The sequence below is a fragment of the Mobula birostris genome, chromosome 16 (assembly GCF_030028105.1).
Source record: "Mobula birostris isolate sMobBir1 chromosome 16, sMobBir1.hap1, whole genome shotgun sequence".
NCBI lineage: Eukaryota > Metazoa > Chordata > Chondrichthyes > Myliobatiformes > Myliobatidae > Mobula > Mobula birostris.
In genome coordinates this window covers 72,958,561-72,974,334 of record NC_092385.1, presented here as the reverse complement: position 1 = coordinate 72,974,334, position 15,774 = coordinate 72,958,561, and the positions used below count along the sequence as shown (strand labels likewise).

General features: G+C 41.0%; 1 protein-coding gene across 3 annotated transcripts in view; it reads left to right on the top strand.

Moving 5' to 3' along the window:
• LOC140211220 (interferon-related developmental regulator 2-like) overlaps positions 1–15,774 on the top strand; it is a 46,578-nt gene that overhangs the window by 22,767 nt on the left and 8,037 nt on the right. For all 3 annotated transcript variants that reach the window (XM_072280834.1, XM_072280833.1, XM_072280832.1), the window contains 3 exons: positions 2,562–2,719; positions 6,575–6,625; positions 14,913–15,091. In XM_072280834.1, coding sequence (XP_072136935.1) covers positions 2,562–2,719; positions 6,575–6,625; positions 14,913–15,091 — 388 coding nt within the window. The remainder of the gene's footprint in view (positions 1–2,561; positions 2,720–6,574; positions 6,626–14,912; positions 15,092–15,774) is intronic.

Here is a 15,774-nt window from a genome sequence, read left to right as displayed (position 1 = left end):
ACTGACAATTTTTAAAAATTGGATGTTGTAGCTTACTGGTAATGAATGTTTTTGGGCTTGTTTCCTTATTACGATATAGGAACCAATTTCCCATTGGGTCCATTCTGGCTCTCACAGAGCAATCCTACTAGAACTATTTTCCCCTCATTTCCATATAAGACCACCATAAGACTTAGGAACAGAATTAGGACATTTGGCCCATTGAGTCTGCTCCATCATTCAGTCATGGCTGACCCTTTTTTTTTCCCCCTCCTCAGCCCCACTCCCTGGCCTTTTCCCATAACCTTTGATGCCATATCCAATCAAGAACCTATCGTGTTCTGCCTTAAATACACACAACAACCTGGCCTCCACAGCTGCCTGTGGTAATAAGTTCCACTAATTCACCACCCTCTGGTGAAAGAAATTTCTCCTCATCTCTGTTTTAAATGGACACCCCTCTATATTGAGGCTGTGCCCACCATGGAAAACATCCTTTTCACATCTATTCTGTCTTAAGCCTTTCAACACTCAAAAGGTTTTAATAAGATTCCCTCTCATCCTTTTAAATTCCACCGAGTACAGACCCTGAGCTATGAAATGTTTCTCGTATGATAACCCTTTGATTCCCAGAATCATCCTTGTGAATCTCCTCTGAGCCCTCTCCAATGCCAGCACGTCTTTTCTTAAATGAGGAGCCCAGACTGTTCACAATACTCAAGTTGAGGCCTCCCCATTGCCTTATAAAGCTTCAGTGTAACACCCCTGCTTTTGTGTTCTAGACCTCTTGAAATGAATTCTAACATTGCATTTGCCTTCCTCACCACCAACTTTACTGGCAAGTTAACCTTCAGGGTGTTCTGCACAAGGACTCTCAATTCCCTTTGCATCTCAGATTTTTGGATTTTCTCCATGTTTAGAAAGTAGTCTGCGTATTTATTTCTACTACTAAAGTGCATGATAATGCATTTTCCAACATAGTATTTCATTTGCCACTCTCTTGCCCATTCTCCTAATCTGTCGAAGACCTTCTGCAGCCTGTTTTCTCAGCACTACTTGCCCTTCCACCAATCTTCGTATCATCTGCAAATGGTAACAAAGCCATCTATTCCATCCTCTAAATCATTGATGTACAGTATGAAAAGAAGCGGTCCCAACACCAACCCCTGTGGAATACCACTAGTCACTGGCAGCCAACCAGAAAATGATCCTTTTATTCCCACTGGCTGCCTCCTACCAGTCAGCCAATGCTTGAACCATGCCAGTAACTTTCCTGTAACACCTTGGGCTCTTAACTTGGTAAGCAGTCTCATGTGTGGCACCTTGTAAAAGAACTTCTGAAAGTCCAAATATACAATATCCACTGCATTTCCTTTATCTATTCTACATGTAATCTCAAACAATTCCAACAGGTTTGTCAGGCAAGATTTTCCCTAAAGGAAACCATGCTGACTTTGGCCTATCTTATCCTTTGTCCCAAGTACTTCATGCCCTCATCCTTAACGATCGACTCCAATGTTTTCCCAACCATTGAGGTCAGGCTAACTGGCCTATAATTTCTGTTCTGCTGTCTTCCTCCTTTCTTAAAGAGTAGAGTGGAGTGATAAGGATACAATTTTCCAGTCCAGAGTCCAATGATTTTTGAAAGATCATTACTAATGCCTCCACAATCTCTATCATTGTCTTCTTCAGAACCCTAGGGTGCAGTTCATCTGATCCATATATCCCTGCAACTTATTCTTTCTCACGTGCCCATTGACACTTTAGTTTTTGGCCACTTAATCTAGCAGTACAACTTCGGGATGTGGGAGGAAACCAGTGAACACAGTGGAAATTTCTTGGTTATGAGAGAATGTTTAAGTTTCACATGGGTTGCACTCAAGTTTAGATTGAACCCACATCCCTTTATCGTAAGACAACAGTACCACCACCACTGTGCTTGTGCAAAGCTATGGAAAGAAAAAAAATTTAAACAACTTCCCAGTGGCCAAACATTTTAATTCTAATTTCCAATTCCCATTCCCCTTCTAATGTGTTGGTCCATGCTCTTCTTGTGCCAAGATAAGGCCACCTTCAGCATGGATGGGTGACACCTCATATTTTGTCTGGGTAACCTCCACCCTGATGGTATAAACATTGATTTCGCCTTCTGGTTTAAAAAAAAATCCCTCCCCTCTTCCATTCTCCACTCTAGCCTTTTTGGCTCATCTCACCTATCTATCACCTTCCCTTTCTCCTATGGTCCACTCTCTCCAGCCCTTTATCTTTTCAACCTACCTGGCTTCACCTATCATCTTTTTTCCCTCACCCCGCCTTTTCATCCTGCCGTTTCCTTTCCTTTTCAGTCCTGTAGAAGGGTCTCAGCCCAAAACATTGACTATTAACTTATTTCCATAGATGATGCCTGACCTGCTGAGTTCCTCCAGTATTTTGTGTGTGTTATTTTAAAGAACTGTTAAAAGACAGGGTTCAGGATGAATGGAATGAGAGAATGTTTGGGTAAACAAGAAAACAAGTCCAGAGGAGATCGTTACAGAATCCCATAAAGCAACTTCAATTTTTTTTAACCTTTCTCTCACAAGGTAAGGGTGAAGAACAAGCACTTGCAGCTGTTGTCGCAACCCTATTGTGTATTCAGCTAGGACCATGCAAAGAGGCAGAGGATGTTTTCAAAACCCTGAAATCTATCTTAATTAATATTGTTTGTGACAAATCAGCTAGCCTAGCTGCCAAACACAACGTAAGTATTCTAATTTCATGTGATACATGTGCAAGGCTTCATTGAATTTATTTGGTCGAAATGAAAAACACTTAATGGAGTTCGTAGGGACTCAAATGTTAAGTTGATAGCTAAATGACAAAAAAGCATCTTCAAGAACAATATGCTTCATACTTTGGATGGGTTACCTGTTGTGCAATATAATGTAGGCACAAAGCAGATATTTGTGAGGCACCTCACTGGGATTTCTGTTGCAGAGTTTCATTTAAGGTATAGTTTTGCCCAAATTCAGAGATTCCTTCATTTTTGGAGTTTTTGGGCATGGTTACCATCTCTCCCTGGAAGTAGTTAAGATGGAGGCAAAAATGATCTTCTATTTATCCTTTACAGTTTATTATTAGGGTTGCTGGGAGTCAGGAGTTAGTACTAGGGGCCTGTCCCTTGCATACAGTTGTGTGCAAACTAAAGAAGCAAAATCAAAGGCAGAGTGGTTCCCAAATTTTCTAGCAACACACATCAAAGTTGCTGGTGAACGCAGCAGGCCAGGCAGCATCTCTAGGAAGAGGTACAGTCAACGTTTCAGGCCGAGACCCTTCGTCAGGACTAACTGAAGGAAGAGATAGTAAGAGATTTGAAAGTGGGAGGGGGAGGGAGAGATCCAAAATGATAGGAGAAGACAGGAGGGGGAGGGATGGAGCCAAGAGCTGGACAGGTGATTGGCAAAGGGGATATGAGAGGATCATGGGACAGGAGGCCCGGGGAGAAAGACAAAGGGGGGAGGGGGAACCCAGAGGATGGGCAAGGTGTATAATCAGAGGGACAGAGGGAGAAAAAGGAGAGAGAGAGAGAAAGAATATGTGTATAAAAATAAATAACGGATGGGGTACGAGGGGGAGGTGGGGCATTAGCGGAAGTCTTCTGTTTATTTTTTCTGGAAGTCCAGCATCTGCGATTATTTCGTTTTAAACCAAAGAATCAATAAGCTAATGTTTACATTAAATATCCAATTAAATGCATTAAAACACATAAATTACTGTAGCTGAAACAAATGGGTCAAAACTGTAAATGCTTAAGGTACAAAAGCACATTATCTGAGATTCCAAGGCCTTTGGTTGGGCCAACGTGATACGCAAGTCAGAGCATGAGGAAGACATGGAAAGCAAGCTGTTGTCCTTGCAGCAGGGTCCTCCTCTGTACACAGCACATGAATCCAGAGCAATGACAGAGACCAAAACGGTTTCACACCAGCAGCATCACAGGAGTTACCAGTCAGCATTGAGCTTGACTGCCTTAGGGAATGCAGCTCCAGATTTTTCCTTGGGGTTTACTCCCAAAACTTTTCTCATGAATGGGCATAGCCGCAAGGCAGTTGGAGCTGTGAAGTCAGAGTTTTCCTTCTGGATGAGCTGCCAATCACGGCTGCCGAGCCCTATCTGCCCAAAGCAACTGGTTTTAAGGCGCCAGTAACCTGCTTTTGCCCCATCTCCTGTCAGTAGGAACAGTTCCGCCTGGCTTAGTTGCTAAGCCACACGTGAAGACTAGAGCTGGACTTGACTGTCAGAGGCTACTTGAGACACGTTATTGGAGCATTTAGTAGGTGGTGGGAACTTAACTCCACAAACCCTTCTCTGCCCAGCTATAACAACTTTTATGAACCATCTGAGATTACTGACTTATGTTCCCAAATGTGATGCTCATATGCCTTAAGATTCATGGCCATGAAAAATAGTTCCATCTATATTATTTTCAATGAAGGCATATACAAAGAAAAATCAGTACCAGTCTCTGCTAATAATACATTTCATGCATGAAGATTTTATTTGGTGCTAGAAATAGATTACAGTAGACTGTTCAAGGTAATGATACGTCATCCTTTTATGTCCCTTCAGAAAAAGATGCAGGAGTAGACCATTCATTATATTCCTGTATTGACCTTTTATTCTCTGATTCCCTTAATGTAAAGCAATGGTAGCGTAGCAGTTAGCACGATGCTATTAACAACTTGGGGCATCAGAGTTCGGCATTCAGTCCCGGCATCCTCTGTAAGAAGTTTCTATGTTCTCATGAAATGCTGGATTTTTTCCGGGCGGCTGGTGGCGCAGTGACATCAGCACTGGACTCCAGAACGAAGGTTCCCAGGTTCGAATCCAGTCGGGCCGCTCCCAAGTACATTTTCCATCCGTGCCGGGTTGAGTGTTGAGCTTGCAACTCGACCTCGTAAAGTAAAGAAAAATACTGCAAGATGTCTGTGTGAGGAGTGGCGCCCCACACAGCCTTCCGATCTGCGCCTTGTAAGGCATGAAAATGCCCAACGCTGGCATCTCAGGCCTAAATCGACGTCAACGTCGTCATCATCATCATCATCATTCTCCAGGCTCTCTAGTTTCTTCCCACAGTCCGAAGAACTACTAGTGGGTTAATTGTCCTGTGATTAGGTTAGGGTTAAATCAAAGGTTGCTGGGCAGTACAGCTGGAAGGGCATATTCCTTACTGTCTCTCTAAATAAATAAATATATTCATTCATCACTACCCAGAATATACTCAATGACTGACTCTCCACAGACCCCTTAGATGGAGAAGCCTAAGGATTTTCTCTCCTGATGATGAGGGAATTTTTCTTAATTTGTGTCCTGTTAGGACTGTTCAAGGCACCCCATCTGGCAAAGGTATCAACGTCAGGCTAACCTGGCAAGCCCATCACCATTACGAGCAACATCTTGACACTTGACACTAGCTGTGCCTAAAGGAGAGAATGTTTAATTGTTTCAAGGTTTGAACTGTTATTCCATGAATTTTTTTTATTAGCAAAGTCTGGTACTGATTTTATTTTGTACATGCCTTCATTGAAATTATTTTTAAGTAGTTAAAAATAACATTTTTGTTTGTTTGCCTCATTTCCAATATACATAGATTCATTTCAGAGGTTCTGGACTTTTGTAACCTCTCTCTGCAAGTATGTGAGATTAGTCAGATGGAATCAAATATTCTGTTCTGTTTATCTTTCTGGGTGGTTTTAAGGTTCTCAGGAGTTGGTACAAATTATTATTGTACAGCAATAAACGATTATAGTTGCATTGAATTGATAATTATTGGAAAGATGTCAATAAAATTGAGAGAGTACAGAGGAGGTTTACTAAAATGTTGCCTGGGTTTCATCTCCTAAGTTACAGAGAAAGGTTGAACAAGTTAGGCCTTTGTTCTTTGGAGCGTAGAAGGTTGAAGGGGGGACTTGATAGAGGTGTTTAAAATCATGAGGAGGATTGATAGAGTTGACGTGGATAGGCTTTTTCCATTGAGAATGGGGGAGATTCAAACAAGAGGACATGAGAATTAAAGGGCAAAAGTTTAGGGGTAACATGAGGGGGAACTTCTTTACTCAGAGAGTGGTAGCTGCGTGGAACGAGCTTCCAGCAGAAGTGGTTGAGGCAGGTTCGATGTTGTCGTTTAAAGTTAAATTGGACAGCTATATGGACAGGAAAGGAATGGAGGATTATGGGCTGAGTGCAGGTCGGTGGGACTAGGTGAGAGTAAGAGTTCGGCACGGACTAGAAGGGCCGAGATGGCCTGTTTCCATGCTGTAATTGTTATATGGTTATATAATAGAAAGCAACGTTGCTGTAAAGCCATCATAATGTTCATTCACAGAAGTGTGTAATAGCCAAAACAGTTACAAGTTATCAAAACCTGAGAGCCATGAGAGAGAAAAGTGCCCTGTGGTGGATCTTTCATAGATTTCTTATCTGGCTAATAGAGGAAACCAGACTAGTTTTGAGAAATGAATAATAGACTAAACCTTCAGATTTATATGCCATCCATCCAGTTTTCCAGTTGAGGCAAACATTGCCTTGCTCACTGTCTTCTGTTGCTTCTTTTTAGTGTGCCACAGCTCTGGGAACATGCTGCTACGTAGCTGCTAATGAAGCAGAGGTGAGTTTTAATTTGGAGCATAACATTGTGTTTTTATTAATGAATAGCTAATTACTTGTGTTCACAGAAGATGGTACTTGTAAATATTGTTTGCAGAATAATGCACTGTGATAGCACTGGACAGTTTGGTGCTTGATGCTTTTGCTTGTATTTTAAAGTTCAAAATAAACCATTCAGGTGTATGTGTACAATAAATATGTAACTAGTTCCCTTAGTCTGATATGAAGGTTATGTTCACCTATCTACCTATGCTTACTTAGCTCGGGGTTTTTTTCCCCCCCTGTTCACTTGTTAGTTGTATTACCTTACAGATGGTGGTGTTCCCATATATGTGTTGTTTTTGTCTTCCTCAATGGTAGAGTTTGTGGGACCAAAGGTGCTATCAGAGTAGTTTAGGCAAATAATTGCAATGTTGATTTGTAGACATTACATCCAAGGTGCACTTAAGAGAGAATAAATGTTTGGAATTTAGAATAGAATAGAGTACTAATCAAGCCAACCCTTTGTCCTAGATGACAATAACTAGACTGCTGGTGGAACTATAGTTCCAGGCAACTTGCAGTCCATCTGCTTCCTGACTTCTGACTTGTAGGTGGTAGACAGGGATTGGGGAGTTGAGTCCATATATACCCCGTAGCAGTTAACACAATGCTGTCACAACTCAGGGTAGCAGAGCTTGGAGTTCAATTCCTCTCTGTATGTTTCCTCCAGGTACCCTGGTTTCCTCCCATAGTTCAAAGACATACCAATGAATAGGTTAATTGGTCATTATAAATTGCCCTGTGATTAGTTTAGTGTTTAAAAAGATGGGTTGCTGAGTGGCAAGGCAGTTCTTGCTCACTATCTAAATAAATAAATATCCTGGCCCTTCTATTGTGATATCTGTTAATGTGGCTGATGTGGTTGAGTTTCAGGTCATTGACAGCTACCATTGCCACGGGATGTGGCAATGTTAATGTCATTGAATCTCAAGATTTGATACTTAAACTTGCTCTTGTTGGAACTGGGCATTGTCTAGTTTTGTTGTGGTGTGAATGCCATTTGTCACGTAAAGATTTAAAGATTAGCTTCATTTGTCACACATACATCAAAACATACAGTGAAATGCATGGTTTGCTTCAACCACCAATATAGTATGAGGATCTCTGAGGAGAGGCCACAAGTGTCACCACGCTTCCAGCACAACTTACTAGTCCTAACCCGTACATCTTTGGAATATAGGAGGCAACTGGAGCAAATGGAGGAAACCAAACCAGTCATAGGGAGAACATGCTCTCCTTACGAAGAGTGGCGGGAATTATTAGCTTGTGCCTGAATTCTTTCAAGGTGTTGCTACATACAGACATTTATGGAGAGCTTGCAAATAGAAATAAACATTGTGCAGTCATTAGTGAACATCCTTGTTTTTAACCTTGTGATGGATGAACTGTTAAGTTACTGATGAAGCACATGAAGATCATTGGGCTTAATACTGCTTTAAGGAGCTGCAATGATATCCTGTGACTGGGATAATTGATGTCTGACAGCTACATCCATGTTTCTTTGTGCAAGGCAAAACTACAACTTTTGTGGTGCTTTACCCATTGGATTAAGTCTATGATACTCCAGTCACTTGCTACATTGATGTCCACGGCAGTCATTCTAAATAGCATTTGGCCTGTTTTTGTGAACAGGTCATTCGGAAGCATTTTCCGAGATAGTTCAGGTAAATACCTGTATTAGAATTCTGTTGGAGGGTAGCCGGCAGCCTCATACCCCAGTGAGATAGGGACATGCCTGTCCTAGCATGTGAAGTCAGCTCGAGGAGACTGGGCGGATGAGATCCAATGGCCAGGAAGGTGGTTCTGCAATATCTTGTGGAGAGTGAAGGCACAAAAGTCATCCACTGCAACCAAAGGAGACCCCACTTGTTTTACCACTGGACCCAGACTTCCGAGTGCAAGAGAGTTAAACTGCCCCAGTGTGATGATTTTTCTACTTTATAATTCTTCCTCACAGTTTTCTTGTCATCAATGGACACGATGGACAAACACCAACTGTATTGGAAAAGCTTAGCTAAAAGTGCAGCTACTGGAGGGCAGGTCTTTAGTACTTAAGTTATCTTGTGCCTTGCCCAGCTGAGATCATTGAATGCAGCCATTTCAAATTCACTAAAGACTAGCTTCTGTCATAAAGATATCAGGAAAATGCTCTCAGGGTTTATTAATTGGTAATGCAAGGAAGATGAGGATACTCATGAAGCCACCTCTTTTCATCAGCTGTTTGTTTTTGTCCTGCACCACTCTCAACTAAAATATGGTCGGACTGCAGAATCTGATCTTTAGGCTCTTGAACTAGAGGGGATAACTTCACTCAATTTCACTAGCCTATCACTAAGCTGTTCTCATAACTTGTGAACTCACTTTCAAGGCGTATTCATCTCATGTTCATGATATTTATTGGGTTTTTTTCTTATTGTATTTGCAGAGATTTCTTTGCAGATTGGTTGTATGACCTGTTGAATGTGGTCTTTCATTGATTCTGTTGTGTTGTATTTACTGTGCATGCCTGCTAGAAAATGAATCTCAGGGTTGTAGATACTGACATGTACTTTGATAATGAATTTACTTTGAACTTTGGGGTTTATTCTGTTTAGCATGATTTTGATACTAATATGAATCTGTGACAGATATTATTCACAAGGATTGTGCTCTAGTCATACACACCATTGTTTCTAGAACAATTACATTTCCTCAGCTGATTGGTAGGTAAGGACAAGTTCAAACAGTTCTGTTCTTCATGTTGGTTCACACACTACCTGCCACATTTACATCATTCAGATGAGTCAGTGCTAGTGCTATCCAGCCATTCTTAGTGGTGAATGTCGAAGTTCCCCACACTCCGTATACGATGTGCCCTTGCTACTTCAGTTGTTTCTTCCAAGAGTTGCTGTGCATGGAGGAGCACTGATCATCTGAAGGAGGACAATGGGTGTCTGAAGCCCATCGCTCACACTGCTGACAGCAAATTGCCAGAGTCCTCTGTCTTGGGCCTGTCTTTTAAGTTTTCCCAGGTGTAGCCCATCTCCTTGGAGTTTCCTTTCTCTCTCAGGGATGACGGTCTTTGGAGCTTCTGTTGGTTTTTCTGTAGCTCTAAATTTTTGCGGGATGGGATTGCTAGCCCCATGCCTGACCCTCCTCTTTTCACAGCTGGGCTTGGGACCCTCCATGGCAGAGTTGCAGTGGGTGTACTAAGGAAGAAATTTTCCTGCTGATGCCAAGAGATTTCATGGGAACTGTAGTTCATAATATCTATTCTCACTATTCCTTTTGGTGTCTTGCTAATGGGAAAGGCCACACCAAGGGTATGTGATGGAGGAATCCAGGACATGATTCTGATTATGACAGTGTTAGGTGGTTACTTGTACCTGAGGTAGCTCTACTAATTTAGCCACCAGTCTCCAGAGGTTTGTATGGAGGACTTAGCAAGGTCAACTAAGCTGGGAGCACTGTCCTAAATAGCTGCATCACCATTTGGTACAGGAGCTTCAAGGGACCTGACCACAAGTCCCCGTAGAGGATTGCAAGGACTGCTGAGAGGATCATCAGGGTCTCTCCTCCACCCATTAGAGATCTTTATCAGGAGCGCTGTGTACGTAGGGTTCAGTGAGCTCTCCAATCCATCGAGCAATTTCTCTGATCCCCTACCTTCAGGCAGGAGGTAGAGTAGCATTATGACAAGAGCTATTAGGAGGGGGAACAATTTCTTCCCACAAGCTATGCACTACTGAACTCCCTGCCACCACACTGGTTTCCTCATGTTTGAAGTGCCAGTAGTGTTAATACTGTTTTCTTTTTTATTTGTATTGTAAATCCACCTTATTATTTGTTAATTTAGCAGTGGTAACATAACTTTGTGTTGTACTGTGTCTTTAGAAATGCCTTGTTTCGTTTAGTGGTATACATGTGTACAGTCGAATGACAGTAAACTGAGTTTGAATTTGAATTTCATTTCGAAGATCAACGCTAAGTGTTTCATTTGGTTTGATTGTTTTACTGCTTCAATATTGTAATGGAACAGTATGCCTTCCATTTCATTAAACATTGGAGGGTTACATTTAGATCAGAATACAGAAGGATTTCCTGCTCTGCAGGACCTTACTGAGCCCAATGAGTTTTCCTGGCCATCAGGTGGCTTTGTGGACATCTTCAGGGTTTTTTAATTCCAGATTATTAACCAAATTTCTATTCCATAGGAGGATTTTATTTCATTTTCTGATTTGTTAGTCTGGATTTCTGGATTGGATTCTAGTAACTTAACTGTGAGACTACAGCGGTTAATCCTACAATTTTCCGTCAATGGTCCCACTACTAATTGTGTTACATTGTAAGAATTTTCAGAGTAAATTTTTATATCCTGGTGCTTTGTACAGTGGACCACACCAAGACACCTTGATTGCTCAGTGTGTTTGAGTGGAAGTTAGATAGCCCCAGAATGGGATAAAGCTTAACTGCTCTGTAGAAGGCATTTATTTAAATTGCTAATAGTCTGAAAGGTAAACTAAATTATAGTCATTGTCAATATAAAGAAAATGCAAATTAAGGTTTTTTGATATATTTCTAATAGCTATGGTACATCCATATATCAGCTTTATTTTTTAAATGTTACGGAGCATTCTTGGATTTTTATCAAATGAGCTGACTTGTTACAAGACTAACTCTCTCTCTTGTCATTAGTCCATAAGAAGTCATAGAAAGACATGGCACAGACAAAGAACCTTTTTGGAACCTCTTACACTAATCCTACATAAATCCCACTTTTTATTCTCCTCACATTCCCTTCAACTCCCCCCAGATTCTACCACTTAACTGCACATTAGGGCAACTTACAGTGGTCAAATTAACCTACCAACCTTTCAATCCATAAAGAAGCAGATTCCGTACCTGATGACAAGGCAAGAAAATTACCAAACCCCTCGATCTTTCCCATAGGAATATAGTAAACCCAAGCTACAGAAAAGTCCTGAGATCTAGATTGAACCTGGGCCCTGGTATTTTGAGTCAGCAGTTCTACTAGTTATGCCAATGTGCTGCCCCAAAAACATTTTACATATTAAAAGTGAACCAGTGTGAATCTACGTTGGTATATTTCACTGAAGTACACTATACTGTATAATACAATTTCCATTTTATATAAAATTGCATAGAACATCTATTTTATTTAGAAGTACAGCGAGGCTTTGAGCCTATTCCGGATTACTCTGGGGTTTGGATCTGAGGACTCAGTTTTGGTTCGGAATGGTGTTGTTCGCTTCAATTCCTTGCATGTTTTGTGTGTTTTTTTTCTTTCTCTTGTGTTGGTCTTATTTTTTTTCTTTAATTGGGTTTCTTGCTTTGTGGCTACTTGTGAGCAAGCAAATCTCAAAAGTTGTATAAATTATACATTCTTCAATAATGTACTTGAATCTTAAATCTATAGGTCTTTCCAGTCCTCCAATCCGCACAGCCAGCAACCCCCAATAACCCACGATTTAACTCTAAACTAATCACGGGACAACTTACAATAACCAATTAACTAGTATGTCTTTAGACTGTGGGAGAAAACCTCTCGCATTCCGTGGAGAGGATGTACAGACACCTTACAAAGGACACAGAAATTGACTCCAAACTCCAACATCCTGAGCTGTGATATTGTTGCACTAACCGCTATATTACCATGGCGCCATAGAACATAGAACAGTACAGCACTGGACAAGCTGTTCAGCCCATGAAGTTGTGCCGATTTTGATGCCAATTTAGAATGCCCTATTCATGTATATCTTCCATATCCCCTCATCTCACCATTCCTTCATATTCATGTGTCTGTCTAAAAGCCTTTTAAACTCCACCACACTGCCTGCTACTCCTGGCAATGCTTTCTCGGCATCTACCATTTAAAAAAAAAAAAAATCTGTCCCCATATCACATTCAAACTCCCCCCTCTAACCTTAAAAGCATGTTCTCTGGTATTTGACATTTGTATTCTGGGAAAAAATATTGATTACTATTTGCCGTCACATGAAAGTATGAATCATCCAATACATCAATTACTGATTAAACGGGGAAAAATTGATTTTGTGGGTCTGGATTCTCCCTTGGAACTCAAACACCCTATAAGTAAGTTAGAAAAGTTAGCAATGAAAATTTATGAGTGAAATATTTTATGAGTATGATACAGAAAAAATCGAGCAATGTTGATGAAATACCTGAACTGGATACTAAACTGGGGATGATTAGTAAATGCCCTTTTTTCTTTGAAGTTGGTGGAACAAAGCTTCTGAAGTATTCAACACATAGGTTACTTATACCGCCTGCTTTGTGCATGCAGCAGAGGATAATTTTCTATATTACAAATTCCACCAGTTGTTTGTACGAGCCAAAGCCACTCTCGCCAGTGTTCTGACAGAAGCTGCCTGTCAATTTCATCTTTACTTAAACCTGCAGAGCAGGAAAGTGCATCTGTTTTTTGCCCTTTGTTTATAACTTTTCTTTTCCTGAGCTCTAAGGCAATCAAGGAAAATGTGCTGTCACCTTCTATTGGGAACATTGCAGTGGCAAAATGTATTTTAATAATTACTGCAAAACGAATATTTGTATGATATCTTCAACATTAAACTTGTGTTTTTTTTTAAATCACTAATCTAATCAAGTTTGTAAATGTTGTTATACATGGACTCAATGAATGTTTTATGTAATATCTTTGGGCTTGCTGAGTATGTTTTTCAGGCTAACCCTGACTAGTTTAATGTGTCTTAGACTATATGAATAGACCTCAAATTCCTGTGCACATGACGTCTAGTTTCTTTCACCCTGCCATATGAAATGTTACTCCTTTATAAACATAGAAACATAGAAAACCTACAGCACAATACAGGCCGTTGGCCCACAATGCTGTACCGAACATGTACTTACTTTAGAAATTACCCAGGGTTACCCATAGCCCTCTATTTTTCTAAGCTCCATCTACCTATCCAGGACTCTATTGTATCCACCTCTACCACTGTCGCCGGCAGCCCATTCCACGCACTCACCACTCTCTGCGTTTAAAAAAAAAAGTTACCCCTGACATCTCCTCTGTACCATATTTCAGGACAGCTGGGTTCCAGAGTTTAGCATTGAGATGCATTGTTCCATTTCAACTAAAAGTTACAATATTTTGATAGTTTAGTGAATTAGCTAAGTTTCCAGTGAATAACCTTGGCAAGTAAGTCATAATAATGATAGTACTTTTTGTAATACAGAATGGTGAAGTTGGCAAAGCTGTTTCAATTATTGTGCTCTAAAGACTTAATGTATTCGCCTTAAGCTGACAATGAAATTCATCTCTTATGTATGATCATTGAAATCAGATGGTACTGGCTACTATCAGGCCTTAAATCAGACATCCCACCCTGCAAAAACTCATTTCAGGGAGGTAGCACCCCCACTCCCCGCAACCCCATATCTTCCATCCCCTCCCCACACCCCCGGCTGACCTCCAAGGGTGTATGTAATACTTGTAATACTTTCTTTAATGATTTAGTGATATACCAAGTTGGGTATATGCAGAAAATGTGACATTAAAATATGTACTTGCATTATCATGCTTATTTTATTACAACTTTAATTAAAGCAAGTCGACAGGGAGTTTAACCTCATCATGTAGGACATCAATAGAGTAGCTCCTTAGCAGCCAGCCAGCTAGTTTAAATAACGTTAGCTATGCTAATGAAGGAATGACAGCTGTTGAACTCACCTCAATATGTCTTTTCCATTTTAACCCACCATGGGCAATAGAAAAGTCACTGTTGCAAACAGTGCAGCGAGCAACACTGTCATTATTTTTGAGGTCAACTGTAAAGCCCGCCCACAGAGAAAACTGATAGGTCTACTTAGCACGAAGAGGGACCAATCAGGATTCTCGCTCTCCCTCTCACTCTTAAAAAAAATCGATTTCCGGGATATTATATATAATTTCCGGGCGTCAGGGAGCCGCTATCAATATGCGAGAGACTCCAGGAACTTCCGGGAGAGGTGGGATGTCTGCCTTAAATGGTGGGTGCCCGTAAGGCTGTAAGCAGTGATCCAAATTAAGGAATGTTGAACATCAGTTAAGTTAATGAATTATTGGGATAAGGAAAGAATAGCAAAGCCCCAGAAATGAAAGATTGAACATTCTTTCTACACCATAGTTCTCTATGATATTTCGTTTGTGCATTTAGATTAAAATAAAGTTGTAAACCTGTTTCATATATCTTCTTATTTGCCTCTAACAATTATTCCTATATCAGGATCTTGCATCTTGCCTGACATGTTTGGAGAACGTCTTCAGTGCTTCTTATGTAAAGGGGGATGGATCAGTGCCCTCCCACAATTCTCAGACTCAAGTCCTTCACTGCAGTGCCCTGCGGGCATGGTCCTTACTGGTTACTATCTGTCCACCCTCCAAAATTCAGAAGTTCTTGGAAATGTATGTATGAACATTATTAGAAATGAATACTACTTTTCGATTGCCTTTAGTTGCAAGTTAGTGCATTTCTTTCTTGTACTACTTTAACTAAACCCAACTTGGGAACCTTGGCACCTGACTTGGATTGGGGGACAGTTTCACCAAGCAACTACGCTCCGTCTTCCAGATAAAGAGGGATCTACCAGTAACTGTCCATTTTAATTTCAATTCCTATTCCCATTTCGACGTGTCCATTCATGGCCTCTATTTTCAGGTTGGAGGAGCAACATCTTATATTCTGGTTAACCTCCACCTGATGGCAGGAACATCAATTTCTCGAACTCCAGTAATTCCTCCCCCCCCCCCCCATTCCTGATTTCTATTTCCACTATATCTCAACTTATCTCTTTGTCTACCTGTAACCTCCCTCTAGTGCTCCTCCCCTTTTTCTTTCTTCCATGCCCTCCTGTCCTCTCCTATTAGATTTACCCCTTCTCTAGCCCTCTCTTACACCAATCAACTTCCCAACTCTTTTCTCACTCCCCCCCCCCCCCCCCCCGGTTTCACCTATCACCTGGTGTGTCTCCCTCCCATTTTCCCCCACCTTTTTACTCTTCTCATCTTTTGTCTCTAGTCCTTCTGAAGAGTCTCAGCCCGAAATGCCAATTGTACTTTTTTCCATAGTTGTTGCCTGGCCTGCTGAG